Source organism: Nerophis lumbriciformis, linkage group LG30, assembly GCF_033978685.3.
Source record: "Nerophis lumbriciformis linkage group LG30, RoL_Nlum_v2.1, whole genome shotgun sequence".
Lineage (NCBI taxonomy): Eukaryota > Metazoa > Chordata > Actinopteri > Syngnathiformes > Syngnathidae > Nerophis > Nerophis lumbriciformis.
Window position 1 is genome coordinate 32,621,753 of NC_084577.2, and position 17,921 is coordinate 32,639,673.

The following is a 17,921-nucleotide window of genomic DNA, read 5'->3' on the forward strand; positions in this document are numbered from 1 at the left end:
TACAGTACGTAAGTATACTGTATGTACTCCATCCAGGATGGCAGTCATACCAGGCTTGGATTGTATAAACACATAAAGGCATTTCAAGATAACAATCACTCTAGAAATGCAAACTGGAGAAATCTGAGCAAAAATAATTTTTGTTTTATTTCATTTTGATCAAATGCATAATTATTTTATTTATATGTTACATTTAAAAATATATAATATTCCTTATAAAACTGCAAAAGAAACATTAATGTTTTGAAAATATTTAGAAAGAAAATTACAAAATTATAATATTTTGAAAAGATTAAAACGGGAGGCGCAGATTATAAATATTGGAGAAAATTATTTAAAAAAATAAACATTTAAATAAAATGACTCATACAAAACAGAATAAAATCAAAGCGGCAAATTAAAAATATGGTATTATAATAAATATGACTTGCAGTGTGTATATTGTACATATTACATACTGTTATGAAGGTGTGTTTTATCTTTAAAAAGATAGCGCCACATAAAAGACAGCAGTATCTGACTCTGGCCAGATCCTTGTAGTGACATTGATTCTGATATTGCAACTGGTTTGTCCAATCCATGGAATATGGATTATTTCAAAGATGAACAGAGAAGTGTTTTGAAGGCATTTATTGGAGGCAAGGATGTGTTGGCTCTTCTTCTGACCGGCTTTGTGTTTCCCAGCGTGGCCCCGCCTTCTGAAATACATCTCCTATTGAGAAGTCCCGCATCCTTGTGTGGAGCTCAGCCAACTACAAGGATGTGGCCACAGTCAGGTTAAGACAGCAGGCAACTTTATGCAAAACGTCGCCACTTAGCGGCTGTTGTTGTCATTACATCACAAACATCAAACTATTTGTGGGAAATGTCGCCACCTGGCGGCGGTTATTGCCATTGCATCACCTACATGAGCCTCCATGGAAAAAAAGACAAATAATGAATACACACACAAGCTTATTTGCCTGTTTGCAGTGCATGATTACATTTTAATAGTCATTTCAAGATGTAATACAAGCTTTTCTACACAAGCGTTAGTGTAAAAATAGCAAGTGGAAGAGCAACAATCATTGATCTCTGCTTGCTTTAGACAGCTGAAATGAAGAAATGAGTCATGGGGGAAAGTTTGCAGGCAGGAGCACAACTTTTTGTCCAATCATATGGAAACTAAAGAACAACATCACTAAAGTCATGTCCAATCATGTGGAAACTAAAGAACAACATCACTAAAGTCATGTCCAATCATGTGGAAACTAAAGAACAACATCACTAAAGTCATGTCCAATCACGTGGAAACTAAAGAACAACATCACCAAAGTCATGTCCAATCATGTGGAAACTAAAGAACAACATCACTAAAGTCATGTCCAATCACGTGGAAACTAAAGAACAACATCACTAAAGTCATGTCCAATCATGTGGAAACTAAAGAACAACATCACTAAAGTCATGTCCAATCATGTGGAAACTAAAGAACAACATCACTAAAGTCATGTCCAATCATGTGGAAACTAAAGAACAACATCACTAAAGTCATGTCCAATCATGTGGAAACTAAAGAACAACATCACTAAAGTCATGTCCAATCATGTGGAAACTGGAAGTAGCAAGCATGTGTTTGAGCCAGGTCTATAGTAGGCAGGTCTATAGTAGGCAGGTCTATAGTAGGCAGGTGTGTAAAATAGCAAGGTCTATAGTAGGCAGGTCAGGTGTGTAAAAAAGCATTCCAAAAATAATTTGGGGACCCCTGGTGTACACAATACTGTTTGTTACCCATCATGCATTTCACTTGTCTGCCACACTTTCACTGTCCACATGGACGTCCTTCATCCCAGGATGCAATTCTTCCACGTCCTCATCATCTTCATCATCACACTGCAGGCACAACATGACATAACAGCACATTACAGTCATCCATGTACATCACATACAGTATGCCATGCCACAGTAAGTGTTTTTGTTTCGTGTTCATAGTTACTTGCCTTTGTGCTAGTCTTTTGGTTTCATTAGTCAAGTTTGTTCTCCGCCATTGTGCGCGCCTTTTGTTTGCTTCCTTTTTTTGTAGTTTGTTATGTGTTTTAATAAATCATGTACTTACATTCACGCCAACTTTCCTTTGCATTCTGGGAAAACAAACCCCAAAATCCAAGTTTTGACATGAATGAGTGTGAATGAGTGTGAAAGGGGGAGGGAGGTTTTTTTGGGTTGGTGCACTAATTGTAAGTGTGTCTTGGGTTTTTGATGTTGATTTAATAAAAATAAAAATAAATATTTGTTTTTATTATCTTTAAATTTTATTTCTTGTGCGGCCCGGTACCAATCGATCCATGGACCGGTACCGGGCCACGGCCCGGTAGTTGGGGACCACTGATCTAGACCATTAAATATGATGTCAATATGATATATTAGTGGAGGGTAGACCATTAAATATGATGCAAATATGGTACATTTGTGTAGTGTAGACCATTAAATATGATGTTAATGTGGCACAGTACAAGTGTACGTTATTAAATTTGGTGTAAATATGGTACATTAGTTGTGTGAAGACCATTGAATATGATATAACCACAGTATATTAACAGTGTGTACCATTAAATGTGATGTAAATATGGTACATTAGCAGTGTGTTGAACTATAAATATAATATGAATATGGTACATTAGCAGTGTGTTGAACTATAAATATAATATAAATATGGTACATTAGCAGTGTGTTGAACATTAAATATAATATAAATATGATACATTAGCAGTGTGTTGAACTATAAATATAATATAAATATGGTACATTAGCAGAGTGTTGAACATTAAATATAATATTAAAGCTGCAAGCAGCATTGGTCGGGCCCGCGTATTTGGCAGGTGCTAGTCCTAAGTGTCCCAATACTTATATCCAGTTTTAGTCCTAAATTTCCCAATACTTTTGTCAAGTTGTAGTCCTAAGTGTCCCAATACTTTTGTCCAGTGTAGGTGTCCCAATACTTTTGTCCAGTTGTATTCCTAAGTGTCCCAATACTTATGTCCAGTTTTCGTCCTAAGTGTCCCAATACTTTTGTCAAGTTATAGTCCCAAATGTCCCAATACTTTTGTCAAGTTTTAATCCTAAGTGTCCCAATACATTTGTCCAGTGTAGGTGTCCCAATACTTTTTTCCAGTGGTAGTCCTAAGTGTCCCAATACTTTTGTCCAGTTTTAGTCCTAAGTGTCCCAATACGTTTGTCCAGTTTTAGTCCTAAGTGTCCCAATACTTTTTTAAAGTGGTAGTCCGAAGTGTCCCAATACTTTTGTCCAGTGGTAGTCCTAAGTGTCCCAATACTTTTGTCAAGTTTTAATCCTAAGTGTCCCAATACATTTGTCCATTGTAGGTGTCCCAATACTTTTTTCCAGTGGTAGTCCTAAGTGTCCCAATACTTTTGTCCAGTTTTAGTCCTAAGTGTCCCAATACTTTTTTAAAGTGGTAGTCCGAAGTGTCCCAATACTTTTGTCCAGTTGTAGTCCTAAGTGTCCCAATACTTTTGTCAAGTTTTAATCCTAAGTGTCCCAATACATTTGTCCATTGTAGGTGTCCCAATACTTTTTTCCAGTGGTAGTCCTAAGTGTCCCAATACTTTTGTCCAGTTTTAGTCCTAAGTGTCCCAATACTTTTTTAAAGTGGTAGTCCGAAGTGTCCCAATACTTTTGTCCAGTTGTAGTCCTAAGTGTCCCAATACTTGTGTCCAGTTTTCGTCCTAAGTGTCCCAATACTTTTGTCAAGTTATAGTCCCAAGTGTCCCAATACTTTTGTCAAGTTTTAATCCTAAGTGTCCCAATACATTTGTCCAGTGTAGGTGTCCCAATACTTTTTTCCAGTGGTAGTCCTAAGTGTCCCAATACTTTTGTCCAGTTTTAGTCCTAAGTGTCCCAATACTTTTGTCAAGTTTAGGCGTAAGTGTCCCAATACTTTTGTCCAGTGTAGGTGTCCCAAGACTTTTGTCCAGTTGTAGTCCTAAGTGTCCCAATACTTTTGTCCAGTGGTAGTCCTAAGTGTCCAAATACTTTTGTCTACTTTTAGTCCGAAGTGTCCCAATACTTTTGTTCAGTGGTAGTCCTAAGTGTCCCAATACTTTTGTCAATTTGTAGTCCTAAGTGTCCCAATACTTTTGTCCAGTGTAAGTGTCCCAATACTTTTGTCCAGTTTTCGTCCTAAGTGTCCCAATACTTTTGTCAAGTTGTAGTCCTAAGTGTCCCAATACTTTTGTCCAGTGTAAGTGTCCCAATACTTTTGTCCAGTTGTAGTCCTAAGTGTCCCAATACTTTTGTCCAGTGTAGGTGTCCCAATACTTTTGTCCAGTTGTATTCCTAAGTGTCCCAATACTTGTGTCCAGTTTTCGTCCTAAGTGTCCCAATACTTTTGTCAAGTTATAGTCCCAAGTGTCCCAATACTTTTGTCAAGTTTTAATCCTAAGTGTCCCAATACATTTGTCCAGTGTAGGTGTCCCAAGACTTTTGTCCAGTTGTAGTCCTAAGTGTCCCAATACTTTTGTCAAGTTTAGGCGTAAGTGTCCCAATACTTTTGTCCAGTTTAGGCGTAAGTGTCCCAATACTTTTGTCCAGCGTAAGTGTCCCAATACTTTTGTCCAGTGGTAGTCCTAAGTGTCCAAATACTTTTGTCTACTTTTAGTCCGAAGTGTCCCAATACTTTTGTTCAGTGGTAGTCCTAAGTGTCCCAATACTTTTGTCAATTTGTAGTCCTAAGTGTCCCAATACTTTTGTCCAGTGTAAGTGTCCCAATACTTTTGTCCAGTTTTCGTCCTAAGTGTCCCAATACTTTTGTCAAGTTGTAGTCCTAAGTGTCCCAATACTTTTGTCCAGTGTAAGTGTCCCAATACTTTTGTCCAGTTGTAGTCCTAAGTGTCCCAATACTTTTGTTCAGTGTAAGTGTCCCAATACTTTTGTCAATTTGTAGTCCTAAGTGTCCCAATACTTTTGTCCAGTGTAAGTGTCCCAATACTTTTGTCAAGTTGTAGTCCTAAGTGTCCCAATACTTTTGTCCAGTGGTAGTCATAAGTGTCCCAATACGTTTGTCAAGTTGTATTCCCAAGTGTCCCAATACTTTTGTCCAGTTATAGTCCTAAGTGTCCCAATACTTTTGTCCAGTTGTAATCCTAAGTGTCCCAATACTTTTGTCCAGTTGTAATCCTAAGTGTCCCAATACTTTTGTCCAGTTGTAGTCCTAAGTGTCCCAATACTTTTGTTCAGTGGTAGCCATAAGTGTCCCAATACTTTTGTCAAGTTTTAGTCCCAAATGTCCCAATACTTTTGTTCAGTGGTATTCCTAAGTGTCCCAATAATTTTTTCCAGTGTAAGTGTCCCAATACTTTTGTTCAGTTTTCATCATAAGTGTCCCAATACTTTTGTCTAATTTGAGTCCGAATTGTCCCAATACTTTTGTGTAGTGTACCTACCTTGTCTGCATTGTGTGGGCACGTTGGTGCTTCCTGCTTTTAAGCAGCCATCTTAAAAAAACAGCATCAGCGCAGCGGGTCTTTGAAGGGTCATAAAATCAAAACCGGAGCCGGTATCAAAACTCTTTCGCCAATTTTTAATCAGAAGGGTTCGATCTCTCTCCTGTGTTAGTTTGAAGCCGAAACAACAAACGCGCTCAGAGGAGATAGTTTTTGAAGGAAGGTGACCTGTTTTTACAAAAAAGTTGTTTTGAAGGGGGAATAGCAAACTTCCTGTTGATTTTTGCTGGGGGTTGTTAATTTATGAAATGTAGGTCTAAGTGAGACCTACATAGAGGTTTTTGTTTCATGTCTCTCCGACCTTCCCAGTGGGAGTTACAGGCAGTTTTGTCAGTTTTTTCTTCCGAGGAGCAGTTTTTTCTGCGTTTTATTCAAAAATTGCGCTAGAGCGCAATTTTGAGATTTGGGGTTAGGTTTTTTTATTAGATCACAATTTTAGCCAGTCCTGATGTGTGTGTTCAGTTCGGTGAGTTTTGAAGCATGTTAAGGGGCAAAAGTGACTGTTTTTAGTAAATTTTTGTCTTGAAGGGGGAATTGCCAACTTCCTGTTGATTTTTGCCCGAGGAAATTAATTAATGAAAAGTAGGGCTAAGTGAGCCCTACATAGAGGTTTTTGTTTCATGTCTCTACAACATTCGTACTGGGAGTTATAAGCAGTTTTCTTTCTAGGGAGCGCAAGAGCGCAATTTTGAGTTTTGGGGTTCGTTTTTTTTATCAAAAGACAATTTTTGCAGGTCCTGATGTGTGGGTTGAGTTTTGAAGCATGTTAAGTGGGTCAAATTAGTGCTCAAAGAGGCGGCGGAATAATAATAAAACCTTAGAAAAACAATAGGTCCTTATGTCCCATTGTAAAAGGACTCCCGTTGGGATTCCTTATACAATGGGCCATGCGGGTCCTAATAAGTATGGTACAAAAGTGATGTGTTGACCAATAAAATGATATAAATATGGTATGATAGCCTTGTGTAGAACATTAAATACGGTACATTAGAAGTAGAAGACCATTAAAATGGTATAAATGTGGTACATTAGAAGTACTTAGACCATTAATTATGATGAATGATGGTACATTACTGGTGTAGACCACTAGAGATATTTAGAGCATTAAATATGACATAAATGTGGTACATGAGAGGTACCTGGTTGTTATTCCAAACGTCAAAACCTTTGATTGCGATGACAGTCATGCTGACGCTGACACACAGCTGGAGAACCGCCAGGACGATCAGCGTGATGTTCATGGCTCTTATCAGCTTCTGGAAAATACTTTCATATTACATCGCTGTGAAAATGTCAATCAACTAAGTACATACCAGGATGTCTCATTCCTCCTGTCGGAAATAACGGTATAGTGAAGTGAAGTGAATTATATTTATATAGCGCTTTTCTCTAGTGACTCAAAGCGCTTTACATAGTGAAAGCCAATATCTAAGTTACATTCAAAGAACTTTGAACATGTCACGAGGGAGGTGCTGGACATTGAGTCCGAATGGACCATGTTCCGCGCCTCTATTGTCGAGGCGGCTGATTGGAGCTGTGGCCGCAAGGTAGTTGGTGCTTGTCGTGGCGGTAATCCTAGAACCCGCTGGTGGACACCGGCGGTGAGGGATGCCGTCAAGCTGAAGAAGGAGTCCTATCAGGTTCTTTTGGCTCATAGGACTCCTGAGGCAGCGGACAGGTACCGACAGGCCAAGCAGTGTGCGGCTTCAGCGGTCGCAGAGGCAAAAACTCGGACATGGGAGAAGTTCGGGGAAGCCATGGAAAACTACTTCCGGACAACTTCGAAGCAATTCTGGACCACCATCCGCCGCCTCAGGAAGGGGAAGCAGTGCACTATCAACGCCGTGTACGGCGAGGATGGTGTTCTGCTGACCTCGACTGCGGATGTTGTGGATCGGTGGAGGGAATACTTCGAAGACCTCCTCAATCCCACCAACACGTCTTCCTATGAGGAAGCAGTGCCTGGGGAGTCTGTGGTGGGCTCTCCTATTTCTGGGGCTGAGGTTGCTGAGGTAGTTAAAAAGCTCCTCGGTGGCAAGGCCCCAGGGGTAGATGAGATCCGCCCGGAGTTCCTTAAGGCTCTGGATGCTGTGGGGCTGTCTTGGTTGACAAGACTCTGCAGCATCGCGTGGACATCGGGGGCGGTGCCTCTGGATTGGCAGACCGGGGTGGTGGTTCCTCTCTTTAAGAAGGGGAACCGGAGGGTGTGTTCTAACTATCGTGGGATCACACTCCTCAGCCTTCCTGGTAAGGTCTATTCAGGTGTACTGGAGAGGAGGCTACGCCGGATAGTCGAACCTCGGATTCAGGAGGAACAGTGTGGTTTTCGTCCTGGTCGTGAAACTGTGGACCAGCTCTATACTCTCGGCAGTGTCCCTCGGGAAGTCCTGTGGGGAGTGCTCAGAGTGTATGAGGTATCGGACTGTCTGATTGTGGCAGTCCGCTCCCTGTATGATCAGTGTCAGAGCTTGGTCCGCATTGCCGGCAGTAAGTCGGACACGTTTCCAGTGAGGGTTGGACTCCGCCAAGGCTGCCCTTTGTCACCGATTCTGTTCATAACTTTTATGGACAGAATCTCTAGGCGCAGTCAAGGCGTTGAGGGGATCTGGTTTGGTGGCTGCAGGATTAGGTCTCTGCTGTTTGCAGATGATGTGGTCCTGATGGCTTCATCTAGCCAGGATCTTCAGCTCTCACTGGATTAGTTCGCAGCCGAGTGTGAAGCGATAGGGAGGAGAATCAGCACCTACAAGTCCGAGTCCATGGTTCTCGCCCGGAAAAGGGTGGAGTGCCAACTCTGGGTTGGGGAGGAGATTTTGCCCCAAGTGGAGGAGTTCAAGTACCTCGAAGTCTTGTTCACGAGTGAGGGAAGAGTGGATGGTGAGATCGACAGGCGGATCGGTGCGGCGTCTTCAGTAATGCGGACGCTGTATCGATCCGTTGTGGTGGAGAAGGAGCTGAGCCGGAAGGCAAAGCTCTCAATTTACCGGTCGATCTACGTTCCCATCCTCACCTATGGTCATGAGCTTTGGGTTATGACCGAAAGGACAAGATCACGGGTACAAGCGGTCGAAATGAGTTTCCTCCGCCGGGTGGCGGGGCTCTCCCTTAGAGATAGGGTGAGAAGCTCTGCCATCCGGGAGGAGCTCAAAGTAAAGCCGCTGCTCCTCCACATGGAGAGGAGCCAGATGAGGTGGTTCGGGCATCTGGTCAGGATGCCACCCGAACGCCTCCCTAGGGAGGTGTTTAGGGCACGTCCGACCGGTAGGAGGCCGCGGGGAAGACCCAGGACACGATGGGAAGACTATGTCTCCCGGCTGGCCTGGGAACGCCTCGGGATCCCCCGGGAGGAGCTGGACGAAGTGGCTGGGGAGAGGGAAGTCTGGGCTTCCCTGCTTAGGCTGCTGCCCCCGCGACCCGACCTCGGATAAGCGGAAGAAGATGGATGGATGGATGGACATTTAAAGCAGTGTGGGTGGCACTGGGAGCAGGTGGGTAAAGTGTCTTGCCCAAGGACACAACGGCAGTGACTAGGATGGCGGAAGCGGGTATCGAACCTGCAACCCTCAAGTTGCTGGCACGGCCACTCTACCAACCGAGCTATACCGCTATAGAGTCAACCTCCTGCCATCATAAATAACATATCAAGTGTACAGGCAATGTTCTAAGTAATGTTTTACCATCTGACATATTTCTATGGACCAGAGGTGTCCAAACTTCCGCCCGCTGGCGTCTTCAAGTTGGCCCGTCAGACATCATGAGTATAATAAGGAATCTGGTGCTTTACAAATAATATCTGACAACTATAACATGAGAAATTTAGGTAAATGCCCAGGAATTGTGCTTTGCATTCACTTATATGACCCCATCCAAACAACCTTCCCTAGTCATGGCGCAAAGACAAAAAAGTCAACATGCATGGGCACACCTAAAACAACCTGCTCAATGAACTTTGAGAATATTCTAGAACAAAAGTCCACACACCATTAAACAATTCTAAATCACACCCATTACAATGCATGATGGGAAAAATGCAAAAGTAGAAAAGGTAGGAGTGGAACTTTCACATCCTCTTATATTCATTATGTATGCACGTAATGAAGAAAATAAGTCCACATAGTTACTTCCATCTGCCCCTTGAGGAACAGAGTGGTATTGCAGCCACCAGTGACGTCACGTTGAGCCTCACCATGGCAACGTGGGCCACATCTTCACATTTGTCGTGGACCGACCCGTCCCCCAAGTGGCCACAGAACAAGCTGGTGGAGAGCATGGCCAGGTCGATGGAGTACAGCACGATGGCCACGATGGCGAAGACGGCGCTGACGATGTTCATGACCACGGTGAAGGTCACCTGCGGGGAACACGTGGTGGTTTGTCGGCAGGACTGAGCATCAAACAGGGGGGGCGGCAGGAGGGTCTCACCAAGCAGCGGGAGGGACAGAAGCCCGCCCACACGGACAAGATCCCTGAGGTGACAAACTGTAGGAAACACATTTCAAACGTGGCCTTGGGAGAAGAAGTTGTGCAGGTGACTTTTACCACAGCACCCAGCCAGTAGGCCGCACGCACGCTGGCCAGGATGGAAGGGTAAGTCCTGCCCACACCCAGGGCCATGTTGAACTCTCCCACCATGATCTGGATGGTCTGCAAACACAACACGGATCAAGTAGAAATACAAATAGAAATATGCAGCTTTTTCATACTGTACTTCAGGGGTGTCCTAACTTTTTCACCAAGCGTCGTCGCATACTAAAAACTAAATCAAAGTATATTGACATTTTTTTATTTGACAAATGCTAAAAACTGATATTGTGCCATTTTGCATTAGAAGTGACCAACTATATTATTAATTATTATTTCAGCTTTTTTTTTACTGTTGTTGTCTCCCATGTAAGAATAGAATAAAAAAGAAGAATAATACAATTGTGTAACTGCATAACAAGTAGGAAAATATTGTTGTTCATTTAACAGTATTTATTATGGCTGCTCTATTCCATAATTAACTAAACTTTGCTTGTGTTTTAAGTTTTTATTTTTATTTTGACATCTTCTAATATTTTGTCTAAGGGCCAAAAAGTGAAAAGGCAAGTATGGTGGGGCCAATTAAAAACAGATATTATATATTTAAAGACAAAATTGTGTTGTAGGTGACTAAGTACATTATTATTCAATACTAGTTTGAAAAATGCTGCTTTTTTTCATTAAATTCCAGTGGTGAGTGAGCAGAATAGACTAGAAATGTCTCCCTCTAGTGGTGGTGAGCAGAATAGACTAGCAATGTCTCCCTCTAGTGGTGGTGAGCAGAATAGACTAGCAATGTCTCCCTCTAGTGGTGGTGAGCAGAATAGACTAGCAATGTCTCCCTCTAGTGGTGGTGAGCAGAATAGACTAGCAATGTCTCCCTCTAGTGGTGGTGAGCAGAATAGACTAGAAATGTCTCCCTCTAGTGGTGGTGAGCAGAATTGACTAGCAATGTCTCCCTCTAGTGGTGGTGAGCAGAATAGACTAGCAATGTCTCCCTCTAGTGGTGGTGAGCAGAATAGACTAGCAATGTCTCCCTCTAGTGGTGGTGAGCAGAATAGACTAGCAATGTCTCCCTCTAGTGGTGGTGAGCAGAATAGACTAGAAATGTCTCCCTCTAGTGGTGGTGAGCAGAATTGACTAGCAATGTCTCCCTCTAGTGGTGGTGAGCAGAATAGACTAGCAATGTTTCCCTCTAGCGGTGGTGAGCAGAATAGACTAGCAATGTCTCCCTCTAGTGGTGGTGAGCAGAATAGACTAGCAATGTCTCCCTCTAGTGGTGGTGAGCAGAATAGACTAGCAATGTCTCCCTCTAGTGGTGGTGAGCAGAATAGACTAGCAATGTCTCCCTCTAGTGGTGGTGAGCAGAATAGGGCGTGGATGCTAGCAGAGACAAGGGGTGGAGCTACATTAGAAAACATGAAAAAATGGTGTTAGTTAATAGAAGTGGTCATATTTTACTTTTAGTAATAGAAGTGGTTATCCATCCATCCATTTCCTACCGCTTGTCCCTTTCGGGGTTGCGTGGGGTTATATTTTACTTTTAGAAATAGAAGTGGTGATATTTTTAAGACACATTAACATTGTACTTCTAAACTACGGTGGCCCACAAGGGTTAATAACTCCACTTCTTAATGAATGATGCAATCATCTTAATCAGGTGATGGAGGTTTAGAGTGTTGATGAGGTGATGGAGGAGGTGATGGAGGTTTAGAGTGTTGATGAGGTGATGGAGGAGGTGATGGAGGTTTAGAGTATTGATGAGGTGATGGAGGAGGTGATGGAGGTTTAGAGTGTTGATGAAGTGATGGAGGAGGTGATGGAGGTTTAGAGTGTTGATGAAGTGATGGAGGAGGTGATGGAGGTTTAGAGTGTTGATGAGGTGATGGAGGAGGTGATGGAGGTTTAGAGTATTGATGAGGTGATGGAGGTTTAGAGTGTTGATGAGGTGATGGAGGTTTAGAGTGTTGATGAGGTGATGGAGGAGGTGATGGAGGTTTAGAGTATTGATGAGGTGATGGAGGAGGTGATGGAGGTTTAGAGTGTTGATGAGGTGATGGAGGTTTAGAGTGTTGATGAGGTGATGGAGGTTTAGAGTGTTGATGAGGTGATGGAGGTTTAGAGTATTGATGAGGTGATGGAGGTTTAGAGTGTTGATGAGGTGATGGAGGAGGTGATGGAGGTTTAGAGTATTGATGAAGTGATGGAGGAGGTGATGGAGGTTTAGAGTGTTGATGAAGTGATGGAGGAGGTGATGGAGGTTTAGAGTGTTGATGAAGTGATGGAGGAGGTGATGGAGGTTTAGAGTGTTGATGAAGTGATGGAGGAGGTGATGGAGGTTTAGAGTATTGATGAGGTGATGGAGGTTTAGAGTATTGATGAGGTGATGGAGGTTTAGAGTATTGATGAGGTGATGGAGGAGGTGATGGAGGTTTAGAGTGTTGATGAGGTGATGGAGGTTTAGAGTGTTGATGAGGTGATGGATGAGGTGATGGAGGTTTAGAGTGTTGATGAGGTGATGGAGGAGGTGATGGAGGTTTAGAGTGTTGATGAGGTGATGGAGGTTTAGAGTGTTGATGAGGTGATGGAGGAGGTGATGGAGGTTTAGAGTGTTGATGAGGTGATGGAGGTTTAGAGTGTTGATGAGGTGATGGAGGAGGTGATGGAGGTTTAGAGTATTGATGAAGTGATGGAGGAGGTGATGGAGGTTTAGAGTGTTGATGAAGTGATGGAGGAGGTGATGGAGGTTTAGAGTGTTGATGAAGTGATGGAGGAGGTGATGGAGGTTTAGAGTGTTGATGAAGTGATGGAGGAGGTGATGGAGGTTTAGAGTATTGATGAGGTGATGGAGGTTTAGAGTATTGATGAGGTGATGGAGGTTTAGAGTATTGATGAGGTGATGGAGGAGGTGATGGAGGTTTAGAGTGTTGATGAGGTGATGGAGGTTTAGAGTGTTGATGAGGTGATGGATGAGGTGATGGAGGTTTAGAGTGTTGATGAGGTGATGGAGGAGGTGATGGAGGTTTAGAGTGTTGATGAGGTGATGGAGGTTTAGAGTGTTGATGAGGTGATGGAGGAGGTGATGGAGGTTTAGAGTGTTGATGAGGTGATGGAGGTTTAGAGTGTTGATGAGGTGATGGAGGTTTAGAGTGTTGATGAGGTGATGGAGGAGGTGATGGAGGTTTAGAGTGTTGATGAGGTGATGGAGGAGGTGATGGAGGTTTAGAGTGTTGATGAGGTGATGGAGGTTTAGAGTGTTGATGAGGTGATGGAGGTTTAGAGTGTTGATGAGGTGATGGAGGTTTAGAGTGTTGATGAGGTGATGGAGGTTTAGAGTGTTGATGAGGTGATGGAGGAGGTGATGGAGGTTTAGAGTGTTGATGAGGTGATGGATGAGGTGATGGAGGTTTAGAGTGTTGATGAGGTGATGGAGGTTTAGAGTGTTGATGAGGTGATGGAGGTTTAGAGTGTTGATGAGGTGATGGAGGTTTAGAGTGTTGATGAGGTGATGGATGAGGTGATGGAGGTTTAGAGTGTTGATGAGGTGATGGAGGAGGTGATGGAGGTTTAGAGTGTTGATGAAGTGATGGAGGAGGTGATGGAGGTTTAGAGTGTTGATGAGGTGATGGAGGAGGTGATGGAGGTTTAGAGTGTTGATGAGGTGATGGATGAGGTGATGGAGGTTTAGAGTGTTGATGAGGTGATGGAAGTTTAGAGTGTTGATGAGGTGATGGAGGAGGTGATGGAGGTTTAGAGTGTTGATGAGGTGATGGAGGTTTAGAGTGTTGATGAGGTGATGGAGGAGGTGATGGAGGTTTAGAGTGTTGATGAGGTGATGGAGGAGGTGATGGAGGTTTAGAGTGTTGATGAGGTGATGGATGAGGTGATGGAGGTTTAGAGTGTTGATGAGGTGATGGAGGTTTAGAGTGTTGATGAGGTGATGGAGGTTTAGAGTGTTGATGAGGTGATGGATGAGGTGATGGAGGTTTAGAGTGTTGATGAGGTGATGGATGAGGTGATGGAGGTTTAGAGTGTTGATGAGGTGATGGAGGAGGTGATGGAGGTTTAGAGTGTTGATGAAGTGATGGATGAGGTGATGGAGGTTTAGAGTGTTGATGAAGTGATGGAGGAGGTGATGGAGGTTTAGAGTGTTGATGAGGTGATGGAGGTTTAGAGTGTTGATGAGGTGATGGAGGTTTAGAGTGTTGATGAGGTGATGGAGGAGGTGATGGAGGTTTAGAGTATTGATGAGGTGATGGAGGTTTAGAGTGTTGATGAGGTGATGGAGGAGGTGATGTAGGTTTAGAGTGTTGATGAAGTGATGGATGAGGTGATGGAGGTTTAGAGTGTTGATGAGGTGATGGAGGAGGTGATGGAGGTTTAGAGTGTTGATGAGGTGATGGAGGTTTAGAGTGTTGATGAGGTGATGGAGGTTTAGAGTGTTGATGAGGTGATGGAGGAGGTGATGGAGGTTTAGAGTATTGATGAGGTGATGGAGGTTTAGAGTGTTGATGAGGTGATGGAGGAGGTGATGTAGGTTTAGAGTGTTGATGAAGTGATGGATGAGGTGATGGAGGTTTAGAGTGTTGATGAGGTGATGGAGGAGGTGATGGAGGTTTAGAGTATTGATGAGGTGATGGAGGTTTAGAGTGTTGATGAGGTGATGGAGGTTTAGAGTGTTGATGAGGTGATGGAGGAAGTGATGGAGGTTTAGAGTATTGATGAGGTGATGGAGGTTTAGAGTCTTAATGAGGTGATGGAGGTTTAGAGTGTTGATGAGGTGATGGAGGAGGTGATGGAGGTTTAGAGTCTTAATGAGGTGATGGAGGTTTAGAGTATTGATGAGGTGATGGAGGTTTAGAGTGTTGATGAGGTGATGGAGGAGGTGATGGAGGTTTAGAGTATTGATGAGGTGATGGAGGTTTAGAGTGTTGATGAGGTGATGGAGGAGGTGATGGAGGTTTAGAGTCTTAATGAGGTGATGGAGGTTTAGAGTATTGATGAAGTGATGGAGGTTTAGAGTGTTGATGAGGTGATGAAGGAGGTGATGGAGGTTTAGAGTGTTGATGAGGTGATGGAGGAGGTGATGGAGGTTTAGAGTGTTGATGAGGTGATGGAGGTGGTGATGGAGGTTTAGAGTGTTGATGAGGTGATGGAGGTTTAGAGTGTTGATGAGGTGATGGAGGAGGTGATGGAGGTTTAGAGTATTGATGAGGTGATGGAGGAGGTGATGGAGGCTTAGAGTGTTGATGAGGTGATGGAGGTTTAGAGTATTGATGAGGTGATGGAGGAGGTGATGGAGGTTTTGAGTATTGATGAGGTGATGGAGGAGGTGATGGAGGTTTAGAGTGTTGATGAGGTGATGGATGAGGTGATGGAGGTTTAGAGTGTTGATGAGGTGATGGAGGTTTAGAGTGTTGATGAGGTGATGGAGGAGGTGATGGAGGTTTAGAGTGTTGATGAGGTGATGGAGGGTTAGAGTGTTAATGAGGTGATGGAGGTTTTGAGTATTGATGAGGTGATGGATGAGGTGATGGAGGTTTAGAGTGTTGATGAGGTGATGGAGGAGGTGATGGAGGTTTAGAGTATTGATGAGGTGATGGAGGAGGTGATGGAGGTTGTCGTACCCCGAAAACAACTGGAACGCCCGCACTGATCAAGGCGTTGCAGTACAAGCAGCTCATTGGACCACAGAAGAGAGCCTTCAACAGTGGAGGGGACTTGCTGGTGTGGTCCGTCGCCATGGTAACGGCCGCGTTGTGGCCCACTAAAGAACACATCCTGGAGGAAGACACACCTGATCAGTCCTGGACACTACATTAGGTACACCTGATCAGTCCTGGACACTACATTAGGTACACCTGATCAGTCCTGGACACTACATTAGGTACACCTGATCAGTCCTGGACACTACATTAGGTACACCTGATCAGTCCTGGACACTACATTAGGTACACCTGATCAGTCCTGGACACTACATTAGGTACACCAGATCAGTCCTGGACACTACATTAGGTACACCTGATCAGTCCTGGACACTACATTAGGTACACCTGATCAGTCCTGGACACTACATTAGGTACACCTGATCAGTCCTGGACACTACATTAGGTACACCTGCGTGTGATCAGTCCTGGACACTACATTAGGTACACCTGCGTGTGATCAGTCCCGGACACTACATTAGGTACACCTGCGTGTGATCAGTCCCGGACACTACATTAGGTACACCTGCGTGTGATCAGTCCCGGACACTACATTAGGTACACCTGCGTGTGATCAGTCCTGGACACTACATTAGGTACACCTGCGCGTGATCAGTCCCGGACACTACATTAGGTACACCTGCGTGTGATCAGTCCCGGACACTACATTAGGTACACCTGCGTGTGATCAGTCCTGGACACTACATTAGGTACACCTGCGTGTGATCAGTCCCGGACACTACATTAGGTACACCAGCGAAGGATCTTTGACTTGTGTTCTATGCTGTAGTTCCTTATAAGCAACAGGATTTTTGATCATGTAGAGGATCTTTGACGTGAGTTTTTGTGGTAAACAGCAGTGCTCCTGTTGTATAGAGGATCTTTGACCAGATTTGTTTTCAGCACAATCCTAAAAAGACTGCAAAGTGAAGTGAATTATATTTATATAGCGCTTTTCTCTAGTGACTCAAAGCGCTTTACATAGTGAAAACACAATATGTAAGTTCCATTGAAAGCAGTGTGGGTGGCACTGGGAGCAGGTGGGTCAAGTGTCTTGCCCAAGGACACAACGGCAGCGACTAGGATGGCGGAAGCGGGGATCGAACCTGGAACCCTCAAGTTGCTGGCACGGCCACTCTACCAACCGAGCTATACCGCCACCAAAGTGCTTCTGTTATGTGGAAGATGTCAAGTTATTTGACTTCAGTCTGCCTGAGTTTGAAAAGAGTTTGGAGGATGCTTTATATGAAGACTACTTTACACAACTTTATGAAGACTACTTTACACAACTTTATGAAGACTACTTTACACAATGAAACATCATCTATGTTTTACTTCACAGCAAAGTCTTTATATCATCATGTTTGACTAGCACATTTTCTAACTAGCACATTTTCATTCTCACACTCCTGTCATATAGAGGATCTTTGATAACACACACACACACACACACACACACACACACACCACAGTATCTTTATAAAGGCTAAATTGTTCTTCCATTCATTGTGTTCTTTATCCTTTGACAAACACACACTTTCAAAGAGCAACACACACAAAGTGTGGAGATAAAATTCCTCCTGTGTGTGAGTAGAGTGATAGTTGGAATAAAGTGATAAAAGGCTAAAGCAAACATGAAGTGGTCTGCAGCTGCTCTTATTGTTGCTTCAACAGTTTACTTTCACTACTTTTTTTAAAGGCAATACCAAAAAAACATACTTTTTGTGTCAGCCTTGACCGCTCTCTGCCTGACTGACCACACACTCAACCTTTTCACTCCAAGCATCACAAAGTCATACTGCAACATTTCATCACAATAAAAAAAAACGTATTTATTAATTAACATTTTCAGCACAATCCCCTTGAAGATTGTCAAAAGTGTGGTACGTTAAAAATAGTTTTTACGCCTCATCCTCATTAAGAGATCTCACCTGCTGCTGCTTTGCTGCTTTGCTGCTTTGCTGCTAGGATGAACTGAAAGGTCACTCACAGGCAGCAGAAGAAACTGCACTTCCTGTCGCCTGTCTTTTCACAATAAAAGCTCCCCTCACATCCACAACATGCTTTTGACCCTTGGGGATTCCCTAACTGGTCAACATTATAAGTCCCACTCATAAAAGTTCTTACTTTCTATGCTTAGATCAACTTCACATGTATTTGTTGATAGAAAGTTGTTCATGTTTTATGCCCTTTTTT

General features: G+C 43.4%; 1 protein-coding gene across 1 annotated transcript; it reads right to left on the bottom strand.

The window, feature by feature from the left end:
* Positions 1-965: 965 nt before the first annotated feature.
* Positions 966-17,710, bottom strand: LOC133579885 (membrane-spanning 4-domains subfamily A member 4A-like). The gene is made up of 7 exons (XM_061934144.1): positions 17,657-17,710; positions 15,648-15,801; positions 10,039-10,143; positions 9,922-9,978; positions 9,686-9,850; positions 6,639-6,755; positions 966-1,872 (listed from the first exon to the last, which is right to left on the bottom strand). Exons 2-7 carry the CDS (start codon positions 15,798-15,800, stop codon positions 1,783-1,785), a joined length of 687 nt encoding a protein of 228 aa, XP_061790128.1. The 5' UTR covers position 15,801; positions 17,657-17,710; the 3' UTR covers positions 966-1,782.
* Between the last annotated feature and the right edge of the window lie 211 nt (positions 17,711-17,921).